This window comes from Coffea eugenioides, chromosome 8 (assembly GCF_003713205.1).
Source record: "Coffea eugenioides isolate CCC68of chromosome 8, Ceug_1.0, whole genome shotgun sequence".
NCBI lineage: Eukaryota > Viridiplantae > Streptophyta > Magnoliopsida > Gentianales > Rubiaceae > Coffea > Coffea eugenioides.
In genome coordinates, this window is record NC_040042.1 from 5,203,650 (window position 1) to 5,219,016 (window position 15,367).

Below are 15,367 nucleotides of genomic sequence, written 5' to 3' on the forward strand. Positions count from 1 at the left end.
ATTTTGGGAAAATTTGTTAGTTAATCATAATATTTTCAATAATTGTCACTAACTACCCATTTTTCTTTCAAGATTTTTCTTATCAAACAAACATGCATTGGAAAGTAATTTTCTCTTTTCTTGACTTCGCTTTCTATCACCTTACTTTCTCATGTGACTTTCTTTCCCTCTAATCAAACAAATCCAAGTTTGAACTTAGCCAAGAGATGCGCCGGTGTTGGCGTCAGTTTGAAACCACGCTTTCTCATTGGCATTTGAATTTTATGGTTCACTTTGTTAGGAATTCAGGTAGAAAAGGGGTCTGCGAACTCCATTTCATTTTTCAGACTTTTTGCATTGTAATCAGTTTGCCAAATAGTGAAAATTTGCTCTCTGGGCTATTTCTCTGTTTCTTTCTCTCAAAGTTCCCGACTTTCTATTCATCTCCTTTCTTTTGATCCATTTATCTCTGATTCCTGTAATTACATATGTATATTCATCGTGCGTATTAACATATGTGTTTATAAACACGCAAGCGCACGCATGACGGCACATTTATGTTCACATAGTTGCACACGCACAACTGTATACATACAGACATATGTATGTACTTATCCACACACACAGAGTAATGACACAACTATGTGTACGCACCTATTTTATCGTTTTATCAAAGAAAATGAATTGTTTGTTATGAGTTTGATGACTTGAGTCCATTGCAATTCATTGAGTTAATTTGCTCTTAATTCCCAAAATAATTCTGCTTAAGCCAAGATAAGGGGGGAAACAAAACCCTTTTTTTGTGACGCATACATGCCCCACAAATATATGAATAATGGGCTATATCTATATGGAATATTTGGGGTATAAACTTAGATCAAATTCATTAACAGGAATATGCATATTCGTCCTCAGATAACCTTTGAAAGCTGTATACCACTTCATATGTTTTCAAACTTTGCTCAAAAGATGACTTTTTTTATGGGAAGGGAGAATCAAAAAAAGGTAGTGGGATGGAGACAATAAGAATCGGACCGTCGTTTGAAGACGATGAACAAAGAACAAAGTTGTGAACATAGGCCAAAAGCTCTATATATGAAGTTTAGCAATTCCTAAAATTTAGCATGTACAAAGCTCTAAGGCTTTTTCCAATGGAATATATCATTCGTGAAACAGATGTACATAGTGAAAGTTAAAAAGTGTCATAAGCAACTCATTGTTTTGCCCAGTAACGAGGGTGATCGGAATCATAACCATCCAAACTTTTGCTCTACATTTATCTAAAAATTAAAATTAGAAATAAAAATAAAATAGGACGGTGTGATTCTTTTCGTTGCCCTCCGACCAACCGACCATCAGGCCTCAGTCTATTTCCTAACTGTTGGAGTAAATACAATTGGCTTGTACTATTTTTGTAATTCATTTCAAACAGATCACAAAAAACAAATATACTCGCATATGGCTAGCTTCTTTAAATGGCTGTTTTCCCAGGTGGATCACAAAGAGTTTGTTTGGATAGGAAGATTTGCAAAAAAAAAAAAAAATTGCAAATTTTTTTCTACTTATATCATAAACAGAATTTTCACCCACCTTTTTATCTCACATACGTTACGTCACAAAAAGTGTTACAGTAATTATTTCAAATAACCTCTTATCCAAACAAACTCAAAAGTAGCAAAAACAACTTCTCCTCCAGAAGCTGTGGCTATCATAACATAAATATAACAAGAGAAATTCTACAATTCCTTTTGTGTATCATACCTTCAAGTTAAATTGACTGTTACTTAGTAAAATAAAAATTGTTAACTATTAGACAATAACAAACTTCAAAGATTTAAATTATGAACCACCATGATAGTTTTTTTTTTTTTTTTTGACATAGGGAGTATTTCGCCAAACTAGCCCCCCCTACGGTGGTGCAGAACCCGCCCCAAGATACACCACACAATAACAAGTGAGAATCAAAATGGTGACCTCTAAGTAAGGATCCAAAGAGCCAACCAACAAACTACCGGTTTGGAAGCGTGAACCACCATGACAGTTGAGAGATATATATTGAGGCAATAATGTCCTAGGGTTTATAAATTTTGTTACAATATGTAGGAATAAAGTAAAATTGGATGAAAACCACCATCCACCATCAAAGTATCAAAACTTAGTGAGTTGGAAAGTCAAAAGTTCAAATCTTGCCTCTTACTAATTGTCACATTAAGTGGCTCTGCTTAACAAATCTAGACGGGTGCACTACCGCACTCGTCTGGTTCAATGATGATTCAGTCCTCTCCGAATTATTCTTAAACCTCTTCAAATCCTCTCCCTCCCCTTAGTATAGAATAAAATAAGTTATACAATAATTATGTCTCGAAAAAAAAAGTAAAATTGGATGTAGTTAATAACAAAAATTAATAAACATTAAAACAAAAGCAGATGGTGGCGATTCTTTGGCAACTTCGACAGTGGCGAAAAGAAACGAATAAAATTACAATCCTAAAAAACTGGGAGGCAGACCATGCCGAAGAACCATACGCACGCAGACACATGGTCGCAACAAAAGGTACCCCATAATTTTAGATAGAAGCATAGCTGCCTTGATTCGTTTATGTAATGCATGGCGTCATATTCAGACTAAACCGAAGTGACATTTCCTTGGCACACAGTTGATACGTGAAACCTTGACACAAATTAAGAAAAACTTAATACTGCTATGGTTACTCTTCAATTGCTTTAGAGCAAAGTTGTAAGCCATTCAAGCAAAGGGCCAAATACTGAATTCACAAAAACGTCTTTCTTCAACATCGCCTTGCTTTGATAACTCACAACAAGCAGACCAAATTACAAAAGCAGGCCGTTGACTTTAAAAGGTGTATGACAGACAACTAACAAAACTTAACCTACATTAACAACGGAGAAAGAACAAGGGGCAGGTTTCCAACTATTACTAAGACACAATAGTCATCACTTCAATAATCATTTTATTTAACAGCTAACAACTTGAAGATCGGTACGAGGAAGCTGAAGCACCGGATAGTTGCATAGAACCTCAATGTCGTCCGTTATTGAGCTTCCAATGGGCATGCGGAATTGGGTGGCAGCTGCAAAAGCAACCAGAAATAGTCACGACTTCCTCCAAGTTCCCATTTACTATCAGCTACATTCCTTAGCACTATGAACCAAACTTCAGCCACAAATTTAATACCAAAAATCTCAGGTTAAAGACAAAGCAGAACAGAACTGAGAGCACGCAAACAGGACTGCTAAAATCAATGAAATTTGCACATCAGTACGTTTAATTTCAGAAACAATCCTGTCAACCAACATTATAATGCTGCAATTTCGGACGAATGCTCGACTAGCAAAAAAGAGAGATAGGCCCTACTAAATAATCAATTATATAGTCAAGACGTCAATATACCTTGCACTGGAGACTGGTAATTGTGGACTTCAACAACTGATCACCCACTATCAACCTCAGCTTGATTATGAAATCATCCCGGCTGATTTTCTTTTGCTATATAGTTAAACCCAAATGAAATGAATAAATCATCTGAATGATCCCAAGAAATAACAGAAGTCATGGAAAACACAGACCAATTAACATACCCTAAACATTTCATAATATGTATGCACTGAGTGCATTTCTGTAGGAGTAATTTTATCTGCTATAGCTTCAAATAAGACAGCAAAACGCATCCAAGGAGATTTAGGAGCCTTGGAGCTGCTCAACCCAATAGTAGCAGCTTCAGCCTGAGAGCTTCGGCTAAGCAGACATTCTCTTCCCTAGGGAACAAGATGGACCATATTAAATTCAAAAGGCTCATAGGCACGCCAATGAAGCATCATGGTCATGCAAAATTCTACGTGAAGCCAATATATATATATATATATATGTATGTATGTATGTATGCATATATATATACACACACACACGTGTATATCCATATATATACACATGTATGCATATGTATATATATATCCATATATATATATATATATAAGTTATTTCACCTAAGGGATTACAAATTCATTTCATCCATCATTGGTCAATGGGTTGACCAGGATGCAACTATTAAAAGAAATTTAATAACTACTACAAGAAGCTTAATTCCCATCACAATATTCTTTCAAAGGTTCACAAATCCAAACAAAACCCCAGAGCAACAATGTCTCGTGAACAAGTTATGTCACAAAAAGATTAATGCAGTTAAACTAATACTCATGAGCTAAAATACATATGCTATCTAGACAGTTGAAGTACAACTCTAATCAGTCCTTACAATATTGTATGAGTTACCATGCAGGCAGATCAGAATTTAATAGTGGGAACATGGTCAAAAAATGGAAGAGACCATTCTGTTATTTGAACCTCATACTTTTCAAGCCCTTCATATTAAATCCATCTCTTATAAGTAGCCAAAAGTCTAAAAGGCACATAATTCATTATTAGTGAGGTCAAAATCTGCACTCCAATAAAGCCTGTCAAACCTCATAGAGTCGTTGGCGCGTCCAGGTCATTTGCATAACCATTATAATCTCAAGCTTAAACTCAGCTCTTGAACTGGAAAGCATAAAGCAAGCCCTCTAGAGTAGCCTGGTGATATCGGCATGTGCCAACATAGTTCACTTGTTGCTCCTTATATTTAAGTAACAGAGCAGAGTGAACTCAAATTACCATTCCCAACATGTTTTAGCTGTTCACTAAACATTATTAGCAAACAAACAAAAAAATCAAGTTGTTTTCTTCTTCACTTTCTCCTTATGGTAAGACAGAGGAACCATTACCCGCTGAACAGCAGCTTGACCCAGCTGCAATTTCCCCTGAGGCTCCTGACTAGTAACTCCAGACAAATCAAGTCGGTTCTCTTCAGCAACCTCAGCTCCTGTATTTACCCAAGACAGAAGTTCAAAATCCAATCTTTCAGATATTTGCAGGTAATGGTCTACAATTTCTATAACAAACATACACCACCATATTTTTAACTTCTGTAAAATTATGTAGAGACGCACAACAATACAGTCAAAAAGCCATAGTAGTTCTCTTCAAAAAGATGTAGCTTAACAGATTAAAGCCTACTCAAAGATATTTTTTAAAAAATACTGTATTTAAGTTCATTTAATATGTGCACATACTTATCTGCAGGCTGAATTAAGCAAAACAGAGGATGGTTTGAAAACTCAGTCCAGTTAAAAAACATCCCTAAGCCAAAGAAAGCTAATTTCGTCCCACATTGTTGGGGTGGTACCAATGAAATATCTATAAATTTTATAAGCCTTCCACCAAGTTAGGAAATTAGGGAAAAAAGAGTTCTTTCCAGCTTCCCCTGCAGTTATTACTTCCAAAGGGGAAGGAAACACAGTAGGAGAAACAAAGGATTGCCCAACAAATCACAACACTAAGGAAAGTATAGAAGAAATGTAGCACGCAACACATAAAAGTGTTCCAACAGATAAACCATACAATGACTTAACAGAAATAATTAGATGTATTGTTATCAAATTGCTCGATCAAGTTAAATGGAAATACAAACTGAGTATGATACCACCTTCGGTATCTGTGGGCATCCTGAAACTGACAACATATTCTGGGTAGATATGAGTGTTCACATTCATATTCCAGACAATATATTGACTTGGGCTCTCCAAATTATCAACTCCAGTGTCGAACTTTTCGCTACTTGGATGACACTGTTGGGATCCAGGTTGGAGAAGTTCGATACTTCCCAATATGACACGACAAAGTACCACATATCGCTCTCCATTTTCGTCAACATCGCAATTACTCACACTGACAGAAAACATAAATCTTCTTAATAAGCACATCTCAAGCAGAAACAAGAAAAGAAACAGCGCATGTTTCTAAGACTAATTCCATTTTTTGACAAAAGAGGCATTCCAATTCTAGAAACAAAACTAGAAACACAAAAGAGGCAAAGCAAACCTGGAATAAGCACAATTTACACTGCTGAGGTGTACTCCAATACCATATTTGATCCTTGGTTCAGGCAACCCATGCCCAAGCCCATAGGTCATAATGCTAAACACTGCATCTTTACTACAAGGAAGCCAAGCATACTGGACATTGGCTTTCCCACGAACCTTTTTGATAATTTCAAGCTGCTTCTCAAAAAGGTCCAACCGAGTCTGCAGTAAGCTACTAGAACATTTATTGATTCCAGATATGCTCACTTTGAAGAATGGCTTCGTTGCCTTCTGGAACATATTTCTAATAGTTCCTGCATCAACAATTTTGGATGAAGCTTCCATGAAATCTCCACCAATACGATTATTATCCCCAACAGTATGATTCAATTTAGCATCTGAGTAAGCATCCTGCTTGCCGTCATAATCTAACTGTCTAGGATTTTTAACAGATTCTTGCTCCATCCTCATCTTCTTGACCCCAATGTTGGATTCTTCCACCTCCTCCAAATTACCACTATTAAGTCCATTTACATCTATCTCCAAATGTAGCTTGATTTCTTGAGATCCATTTAGGTCATTACCAACAAAAGCTTCATCTCTATCTGCCTCAGTTTGGCAGTGTCCATGCCCATATAATTCAGGAAAGAAGCATCTACCTTCTTCATCAATCCAAGCTATAGGTTTCTGTGAACCAGTTGTCAGCTCAACCTGGACCATGTATAAGATATCTAGGATCACAGGTTCACCATGGAACTTCATCTCAATTGCAGGATTCTTGACTCGAAACTCTGTTCTGACCAAGTCCACCTTGTCTTGAGGAAAATCGGTCCACTCGCCATTCTCGTGAAGCAGAAAGCGCTCTGGCAGCCCACTCTTGATGAAGTTTGAGTAGTTCTTCAGCAAAGACTTCGTTGAGTGCAACTGACAATTTGTCTTGCGCCCATCCTGTCTTTTCCTCTTTCCTGTTTTGTTCAGGGATGAAATACTGTCAGATCGTACTGACAACTTCTTGTTGGTTGCTCTAATTACCTGAGCCGAAGACTTAGGTGCCTTTGTTTTCTGTAAGTCAACACCAATCCTACGGCCATTTTCAACAACTTTAACTCTCTTTGACTCCATTATCTACAAAGACTATCTAATATTCACAAACTGTAATCGACAGGGCTAACTACTTTAATCCAGTATAGTTCCTCCGGAAAAAATAGCTGGGGAATAACTCCATGGAGATTAAACTGCATAACCTGAAAAAAAAAAAAAAAAAAGAAAAAACAATTAGTTTCAGACTGCATATTCCACTTGCCTATGAAATACTATTAATCAGGAGCTTACGAACTACTCTATACATTTTTACAAAATAATGGCTGCATTAGACCTTTAGAAATTATTACACTTGAAAAGGGAATACAAAAAATGCAACTATGAGAGCAATTGAATAGAGGAATTAGACATAGACTTCCAAAGCTGAAATTCTCCAGATACAAAAGAACGTGGCAACCATGGAAGCAAAGACCACTGAGAAAGGATGAATTACAAGCATTGGCAATCGCCACAATGAAGATAATTTGTGAACGTCATATGCTGCAAGGTGATATCAAGAAATTGACAACACAATGCATGGAATGCTAATGAATTTCTGGAACTGGCATCTGATATTTAACAAAGGAACAGTTATGCGACTCTTCATCAGCAGATGTGAAAAAAGATAGCGGAACACACAGTGATGTAGGCTACAGCTAATTATGTATGTACATACCAAATCCTGCGAGGAGAGACGATCACTGTACAAGCCTCTGTTCTCCATAGACATGCTGTTAGTTCGACAAGTTCTTTCCTATTTCTTTTGACTAAAAACTAAACAGCTGCTCTGACAAACTTAAACCACACTAAAATGACAAAATTTTGTCAGCACTTCAAATATGAAATGACAATAATAATAATAAAAAAGAAAGATATAAAGAAACTAAACATAAAAAAAATACATAAAAGGACATTTCACACATGAAAATAGTTGCTTCAAAAAAATTTCTGAAATAACACACTCCATGACTCAGAAAAGTACAATTAGGTGCAAGTAGAATTGTAGGTCAGGGGAAACCCCTTAATTACTGAACTTAACGGAAAAAAAATTTTGACCAAGATGCTTAATTATCTCTTGCCAAGAAACCATCAACTATGCAAGCTCCAATCCTTAAAATCTAGATTTGAGAAAGAAAGCCCTGTATTTATATCTTTTGTAATAAAACACAATGCTGAAAGTGGACTACCAAACTTGAGGGGGAAAATATCTTTATGCAATCTATTATTTCCCTTATAAGGATAACAGGCTGCCTACATTTCAAAGGGGCCAACAGCTAAACATCTTGGAGCCTACAGCTCAATTCTTCAGTCCATGCATTTAAAGCTTTACCAATAACAATATGTGTGCAAACAAAGGTAACAATAGTCAATTTGTCAATTGGTCAATTTTTCCAAAAGAATTTCACAGCATGAAACACGCAAAACATATGCATACAAATGCACGCATATCAAAGCGCGATACATACACCATAGCACCCACATAAAAGGCAATAAAGGAAATGAATTGAGTGCTCCACACGTAAGCGTAGAGTAAATGCAGGACGGAGGCAGCAAATTTCAATCTATTTGCATATTCCCCACAACCAAGCCAACGAAATCATGTGTTTTGAAAACACACTTTTACTTTTGCATAAAAAAAATAAAAATAAACACTGTAGAACAAGTCAAACCCCTAACAAGTAATTAGTACAAGGTATACAACCGAAAATGTCAAGAGGCAATCCACAAACTTCAATGGTGCTTCAGACCTGTAAGCACAGAGTAAATGTACAATCCCCATCCTTTAATTAATTTTCCAATCCCCACAGTTTCACCAAATCCCATATCTGCTCATAACTATCTTGTAATTGACCCACTACTTCCACCATAATCATGTTCTGTACAAAAACGGATTACTTACATCGCATGTTTCTTAAACACGCTTTTAGTTTTACCGAAAAGAACATATATATTCAAATAAACCCCAGCACCAAGCCAAATCAGAAACAGGACTCTCCAGTAAACGCTATTACCTCCAGAGTAATTACATTATTTAATCCAATATTACTAATCCTATGAACTTTAATTCAACAAATTTAAACCTAAAACTGATAGAAAACATAACAGCTTGTCTCCTCATGGTCCTTACTTCATATAGACTTACCAACTTATTTGACCAAAAAAAGAATAGGAATCCCAAAATTTAAATTAAAAAAAAAACACCCATAGAAGACTACAAAAAATCCACAAGCCCTACAGAATCAAAAACCGAAAACTAAAAATAAACACCCATATAAATAGAAAAAACCGAAATTTTTGTTAAAATCCAATCCAATTCAAAGTTTCAGCCACCAAAAACAAATCACCACCAGAATATCCACTCAAACTTCATAACTAACACCGATCTGTAAAATTCGAACAAAATCTAATACCAAAACGTCCAGAAAACAAAAAGATTAAAACTTCAGACCATGAAAAAAAAATTTCCGTACAAGATAAAAAAAAACCTTAATTTTTCTGATTGGTCAATTTCAAAATCAATGAAAAAATATATTCAATCATGCCAATCAAGCCCCAGACAAACATTAAAAAAAAAAAGCTAAACTAAGAAATCTTAAAAGTCAGACACAGAATTTTTCAAAAAAAAAATTAGCAACAAATCAATTTTACCTTCTTCTGTAGTAAACAAAAAAGCGCTTCATCGGGGATGATGCTCTCTCTCGGCGCTGAAACGTCGTCGTCTCGGCGATTAGTGAAACAGAAGAAGATGACGACTTTTATTTACTACGGAGAAAAAAAAACGAGGATGAGACGACGACGTTGGGAATCAAACGGCCAAAAGCATATAGGGTTTTGAGATTTATTCTTATCAGTTGCAGAAATATAAAAAGTTGAATTCCACTTTTTATTTATTCTATTTCTATGCTGATAAAGGATATTTTCGGTGCCGTTTTCTTTGATAAAATCGTTGCTTGGGAGAAAAGGAAAAAAGGAGAGAAAATTTTTTAGGAAAAAAAAAATAAGAAGAGAGCGATGAAGAAGAGAGAGAAAAGTCGGCGTCCTCACTGACCTGGTAGTTTCCAGGATTCGGGTGTGAAACTTTAGGGATAGGAGTTGGGCAAAGGAGGTACGACAGCGACATGCAAAACTACGTTCTTCAGCGTCGTTTCATGCTTTGTCCCAACTCAAACGACGCCGTTAATTCGTTCCTGTGTGGATCTGAAGCCAAATGTCAGCAATATTCTGTTGAAGATAAATGATAGAGAGTTTGTGTTTTCAAGAAGCCCCATGACCCAAGTAGAAATTAAAACAGAAAAAGAAGAAAATAACAAAAAAATAAAAATAAGAGCAAGTTTCTCTTTTTTTATTTTGTCATTCTACATTAAAAATGTTTACACAGGTGATGTACATGAAAATGAAGTTATACAGTTGCTTTTACCGATGAGTATCAATTCATTGCTCTGTGCATAAAAGAAACATTAGCAGTTAGATAATGCGTCAAGAGTTTATTATTATATTACAAATATAAATAGGGTATTCAAAAGCTGCGATCAATGGTAGAATTTCCCACATTTAATTAGTAGAAGATATATGAGGGTGGATATTCTAAAAATTAACGCTATCAAGGAAAACTTTTTCTTGTGTCAAAAGAAAGTAAACATTATTATTAGGGAAATTTGCCAAATTGGTTCCTAACATATATCAAAAAAACTTTTTTAGTTCTTAACATTTAAAATCAGTCAGAATTGTTCCTAACATTTAAATGTCCTAACATTTAAAATTTGATCTATTTTGGTCCTAATACTCGTATTTACTCATTTTTTCGACTGAAAATAGCATTTTCTTACTATTCTCTTCCTCCATTACACAGCCATCCAGTTGCAGCTACGTTTTTTCTCTTCAATTTTAGTCTTTCAATGAGACAATTAGGACACAAATGCGAAAATATGAAGGAAAGATGGCTTTACTCAACTGAAAATGAAGTGTATTTTTCGATTTTACCCTTTAAAATATGTTCACGTGAGAGAGACGTGCTATTTTCAGTCGGAGAAATGAGCAAATACAAGCATTAGGACAAAAATGGATCATAATTTAAATGTTAGAGACAATTCTGGTTGATTATAAATGATAGGGACTAAAAAAGTTTTTTTGGCAAATGTTAGGGACCAATTTGACAAATTTCCCTTATTATTATTATTGGGGTTTTTGATTGGTGAAAAACTTGTGTAACAAACATAACTCAAAGAAGTGTCCGTATTTTTTTTTCCAATCCCTTTCACTTACATTTTTTCTCTCCGAACCACTAAATCCATTCCTCCCCTACTCAAGGAAGTGTTTTTACGTAACATGTTTGCAAAAGTTTGATAGCACTTTTTAATGTCACATAAAAAAGATCAAATTACAAACTCTTCAATATTATACATGACATTGAGCAATGTATATTTTCAAGACAGATACTTTGTTGGATCCATGCATGATATTGAAAATGATGTACAAAACATTTATTATCTAGACTACACATTTTTCAAAGTTAAATTTGAGCCATCTTGACCGTTAACCTTTCCATAACAATTTCCTAAACAGCTAAAAATAAACCGTTCCTATCTCTCGTTTATACGCAGAGATCTAGAACTAGTGTATTACTATCTTTTTCAAGAAGTTTGAAAATGAATCAGAACAGCTTAGGCTTCTGGAGAAAGGGATTTTGGACTTGGAAATTATATGAATTGTTAGAAGGTGAGAACCGAACCAGGGAAGAAGTCATGAGTCATGACCCGCGTATACTATAAGAGCGATCAACGTTGTTGTCTTGTTATTGGTAAAAGATGGACCAAACAAGCTAACAGCTGTGAAGCCCGTGATGCTTTTAACATTTTTTCTTCACAATCACACTGTGAAGGTCATGGTACTTCGTTTCTTTAGAACGCTTCTTATTTCCGTTAAAGTCGTCAAAATAATGCTTGGATTGACTTTTTCTTTTTTCCTTTTTTCCTATTTTCCTGCTACAGTGAAGTTGAGAAGGATCGTTGGGACTTCCCGACTCAAGATGACAACATGCATATAATATAAAGCAGACTAAGGGCTTGTTTGGAAGTCCAAGTTATTATTATATTAGTTTTTTAACAACTTGTGTGCTTATCAAAGTTTTTTAACCTACACACTTAAAATATCCAAAATACAAAAAAAAAAAAAACTCCCTTCCCCTTTTCTTCTTCTTCCTCCCCCACCACTACCTCCGTCAACTGCTCCGTCACCGGCCACCACCTCCGCCACCGGTTCCGGTGCCGATTTTTTTTTTTCCTTTTTCCCTCTTCCCCCGCAAGTTTTTTTTTTTCTCTCTGCGTCTCCCCCCTCCTCCCCCACCACCCTTCCCCTTCCCCTCTGGCCGATCTGGTCGCGAGACCAGATCGCACCAAGGGAGGGTGAGGGTGGCGGGGAAAAGGGAGGACAGAGGGAAAGGGGGGATTTGCCTAAAAAAAAAAAATTGATGGGTGGCAGGATTCGGGGAGTGGTAAACGGGAAGAGGAATAGGGAAGGAGAAGGGGCCAAGGGGTGACGGGGGGAGGGAAGGTGGCAAGGGGGTGGCGGGGCAGTGAGGGTGGCGGGGGTAGAGGGGGAAGGTGGGCTGTTTGGAAATTGCGGGGGAGGGGGTGGCGGAGGAAGGGCAGAGGGAAGCGGGGGTGAGGGGGTGACGGGCAGAGGAGGAGAAGCAAAGCAAGGGGAAGAGGTGGCGGGGGAAGAGGGGATGGCGGAAAGCAGGGGGAAGCGGGGTGAGGGATGGCGGGGGGAGGGGGGGAAGGGGGGCAGAGGGGGTGGCGGAGGAAGGGGGTGGCGGGGCAGAGGGGGAGAAGCAAAGCAGGGGGTGGTGGGAGGTGGCATTGCTGGAGGCAGAGGTAACGGGGAAGGGGGAAGAAGAAGAAAGAAAAGAGAAAGGAAAGAAAAAAAAAAGTTTTTAACCCTACAAAAAATTTCTACAAAATTTTTCTCCTTACAAAAAACTTCTACAAAAATTTTTCAAAAACTTCTACAGTGCACTACAGTAAAGTTTTAGACAAACTCCCAAAAAATTAGGGTTCCAAACAGGCCCTAAGTAAACCGTTCTGTTTGTCTTTCAATTGTTTAGTCTATAAGCCTATTAATTTTGCCCCTCGTCGAGGTCCTTAATTCTACCTTACAATTTATATTGTGACCCTATTAAATTTTTAGGGTTGGTTTGAAATATATGATTTTTGGATGTTTGTATAAAATTTTACTATAACTTATTGTGAAATCGGCAAAAAAAAGAATTGGGTGTATTTTTAGGGTTTGGAAAAATTAAAAATTTTCCCTTTTTTGTCTTCTTTTTCTTTTCCTTTTTTTCTTTTCTTTCGTTTTTCTTTCCCTTTCTTCCTTCCTTCTCCTTCCTCTCCCACATCCCCGTACCAAATTAAATCAGAGCTCTTCCTCCCTCCCAACTGTCGCGCGGCAGCCTCCTGCCACCACCGGCGGCGATGGAAACTCCTTTTTTTCCCCTTCTCTATGTCTCCCTCCCTCTCCTCTTTCGTCTTTCATCTCTCTTCCCTCCCTCCCTTCTTCTCTTCTTCTATCTCCTTTCCTCATCCTTCTCCTCCTATTTCCTTCACCAGCCCCACTCGACCAGAGGGGGAGAGGGGGCCGATGAAAATAGGGAGGAGGGGGCCAATGAAGAGGGGGAGGAAGAGGTGATTGGGGAAGAGGAGCAGGAGGGGGAAATGAGAGAAGGAAGAAGAAAGAGAAGGAAAAAGAGAGAGGAAGAGAATAAGGAAAAAAAGAGGGAAAAAGGAAGGGGAAGGGTGTTGGCATCAGTGCAATCGACGTAAACATAGGCAACGGTGGGAAAATAGTGACGGCAGGTTGACGTGGGAGGGTAGTGATTGATTAGTAAGATGACATATGTTTTTGATATTTTCGAATGTGTATTTTAAAAAATTTAAAAATACTTTTTAAAATTACTGTAGATAAAGTTACTAAAAAAACTTGTCTAATAAAAAACACACTACCAAGCAAACCCTTAGATCTATGAACAAGCAAAGTTGAAGTTTAATCAATGAAATTGCTTGTGGAACAGTAGTATTTTAATGATTACTTTTCCTGTGTCATTATGCATTATCTCGTAAATTGTGTCTGACATTGGTGAATTTGAGGATCAAAGATTTGCCCTCAAGACCTTTCATAACTCATGACGTCTGGGATTCGTTGTCAAGTTTTGTGTACAACCAAAAAAAATCTGTAAACGTGTGGGTTACACGCTTGATGCGGAAGAAATGTTGCCTGTGGACTTTTGAGGATTAGAAATCTGGAAATGTTTGATGCGTTAAAATTTGATGGTCCAAGGAAAGTGCTTCACGATTGAGATAGCATCCAAACAGGTACTGGGGGACAGGAAAGGTACTGGAGGGCCCCCAAGAATTAAGCCTATGATAATTAAGCACCATCAAACATGGCCATCAGCGTCTTCCACCACTCTTTCCAAAATGAAGTACTAATCATTAGACCAACAATCCATCTCCTCCTCCCTCTTTTTCTTTTTCTCTTTTCCCCCTTTTTTTGGTTTCCATTTTAATCCAACAAAAGTGCTCCATTCAGTTTTCAAATTAAAAAAAAAATTTCCCAGCCACCATTTCCTTTTTTTTTTTTTTGTAAGCGAGAGTTTTGGATTCAAAATCTCTAATTTATAATCTTTCTCATCTTACCATTCAATCCAACCCAACTCTCCCCGAGTCATTTCAAATTAAAACGTTACAAGTTATTTTATAAAAATATTTAAAAACCACCACCCAAACTGAACCGATCTTACTTGTAGGCTTCGATCTTTTTTTTTTGGGCCCAGTTAAATTGTTTTGGAGTCCGCAAGCATATTTTTGGAGTTTGACACCCATTTTGTTCTTTCGCCCCTCAGAATTGCTCTTCAACAGCCCAAACCCACCCCTGTCAAGTCATCTGCGAGAGCTGGTTGCTACCATTTCCGTTAGCACTTAAAATTGCACTGTGCAATGGACTCCCAAAACAAGTTTGAGGTAGCGGTGCATTCAAGTCGAGTCGATTCGAGTTAAAATAACTGAGTTCGACCTTGAGTTGGAGTTTGTCATGTTCTTAAAAGTCGAGCTTGATCTTAAGTTTAACTTCAATTTACCTTGCTTTCAATCAAAGCTTGATCGAGCTTACCTAATATAAATTAATATTTTATATATAAATTTAAACAAGAGATATAATCAATAATTTACACTAGTACATAGAATATATATATATATATATATATATATATATATTAGAAACTCGATGAGGCTCATCAAATCTATGAGTTTAGAAATTTAATACTTGAATTCGACTCGTGGGTATTGTTGAGCAGTTTAAGTAGTTGATCGAATTTGAGTCAATTAGTTAACTGACCTAC

The 15,367-nt window shown here is 36.9% G+C and overlaps 1 protein-coding gene across 4 annotated transcripts; it reads right to left on the bottom strand.

Moving 5' to 3' along the window:
* Positions 1–2,661: 2,661 nt before the first annotated feature.
* Positions 2,662–10,119, bottom strand: LOC113779638 (inactive poly [ADP-ribose] polymerase RCD1-like). 4 transcript variants are annotated; one of them, XM_027325298.1, is made up of 9 exons: positions 10,025–10,119; positions 9,625–9,738; positions 7,652–7,781; positions 5,915–7,139; positions 5,505–5,761; positions 4,759–4,856; positions 3,580–3,756; positions 3,392–3,487; positions 2,662–3,071 (listed from the first exon to the last, which is right to left on the bottom strand). In XM_027325298.1, exons 4-9 carry the CDS (start codon positions 7,015–7,017, stop codon positions 3,033–3,035), a joined length of 1,770 nt encoding a protein of 589 aa, XP_027181099.1. In that variant the 5' UTR covers positions 7,018–7,139; positions 7,652–7,781; positions 9,625–9,738; positions 10,025–10,119; the 3' UTR covers positions 2,662–3,032. The 4 variants fall into 4 exon arrangements, with proteins under 4 accessions (XP_027181099.1, XP_027181098.1, XP_027181101.1 ...); XM_027325297.1 differs by lacking the exon at positions 10,025–10,119 and having other exon boundaries at positions 9,625–10,001; XM_027325300.1 differs by lacking the exon at positions 10,025–10,119 and having other exon boundaries at positions 5,520–5,761; positions 9,625–10,000.
* Positions 10,120–15,367: the final 5,248 nt, after the last annotated feature.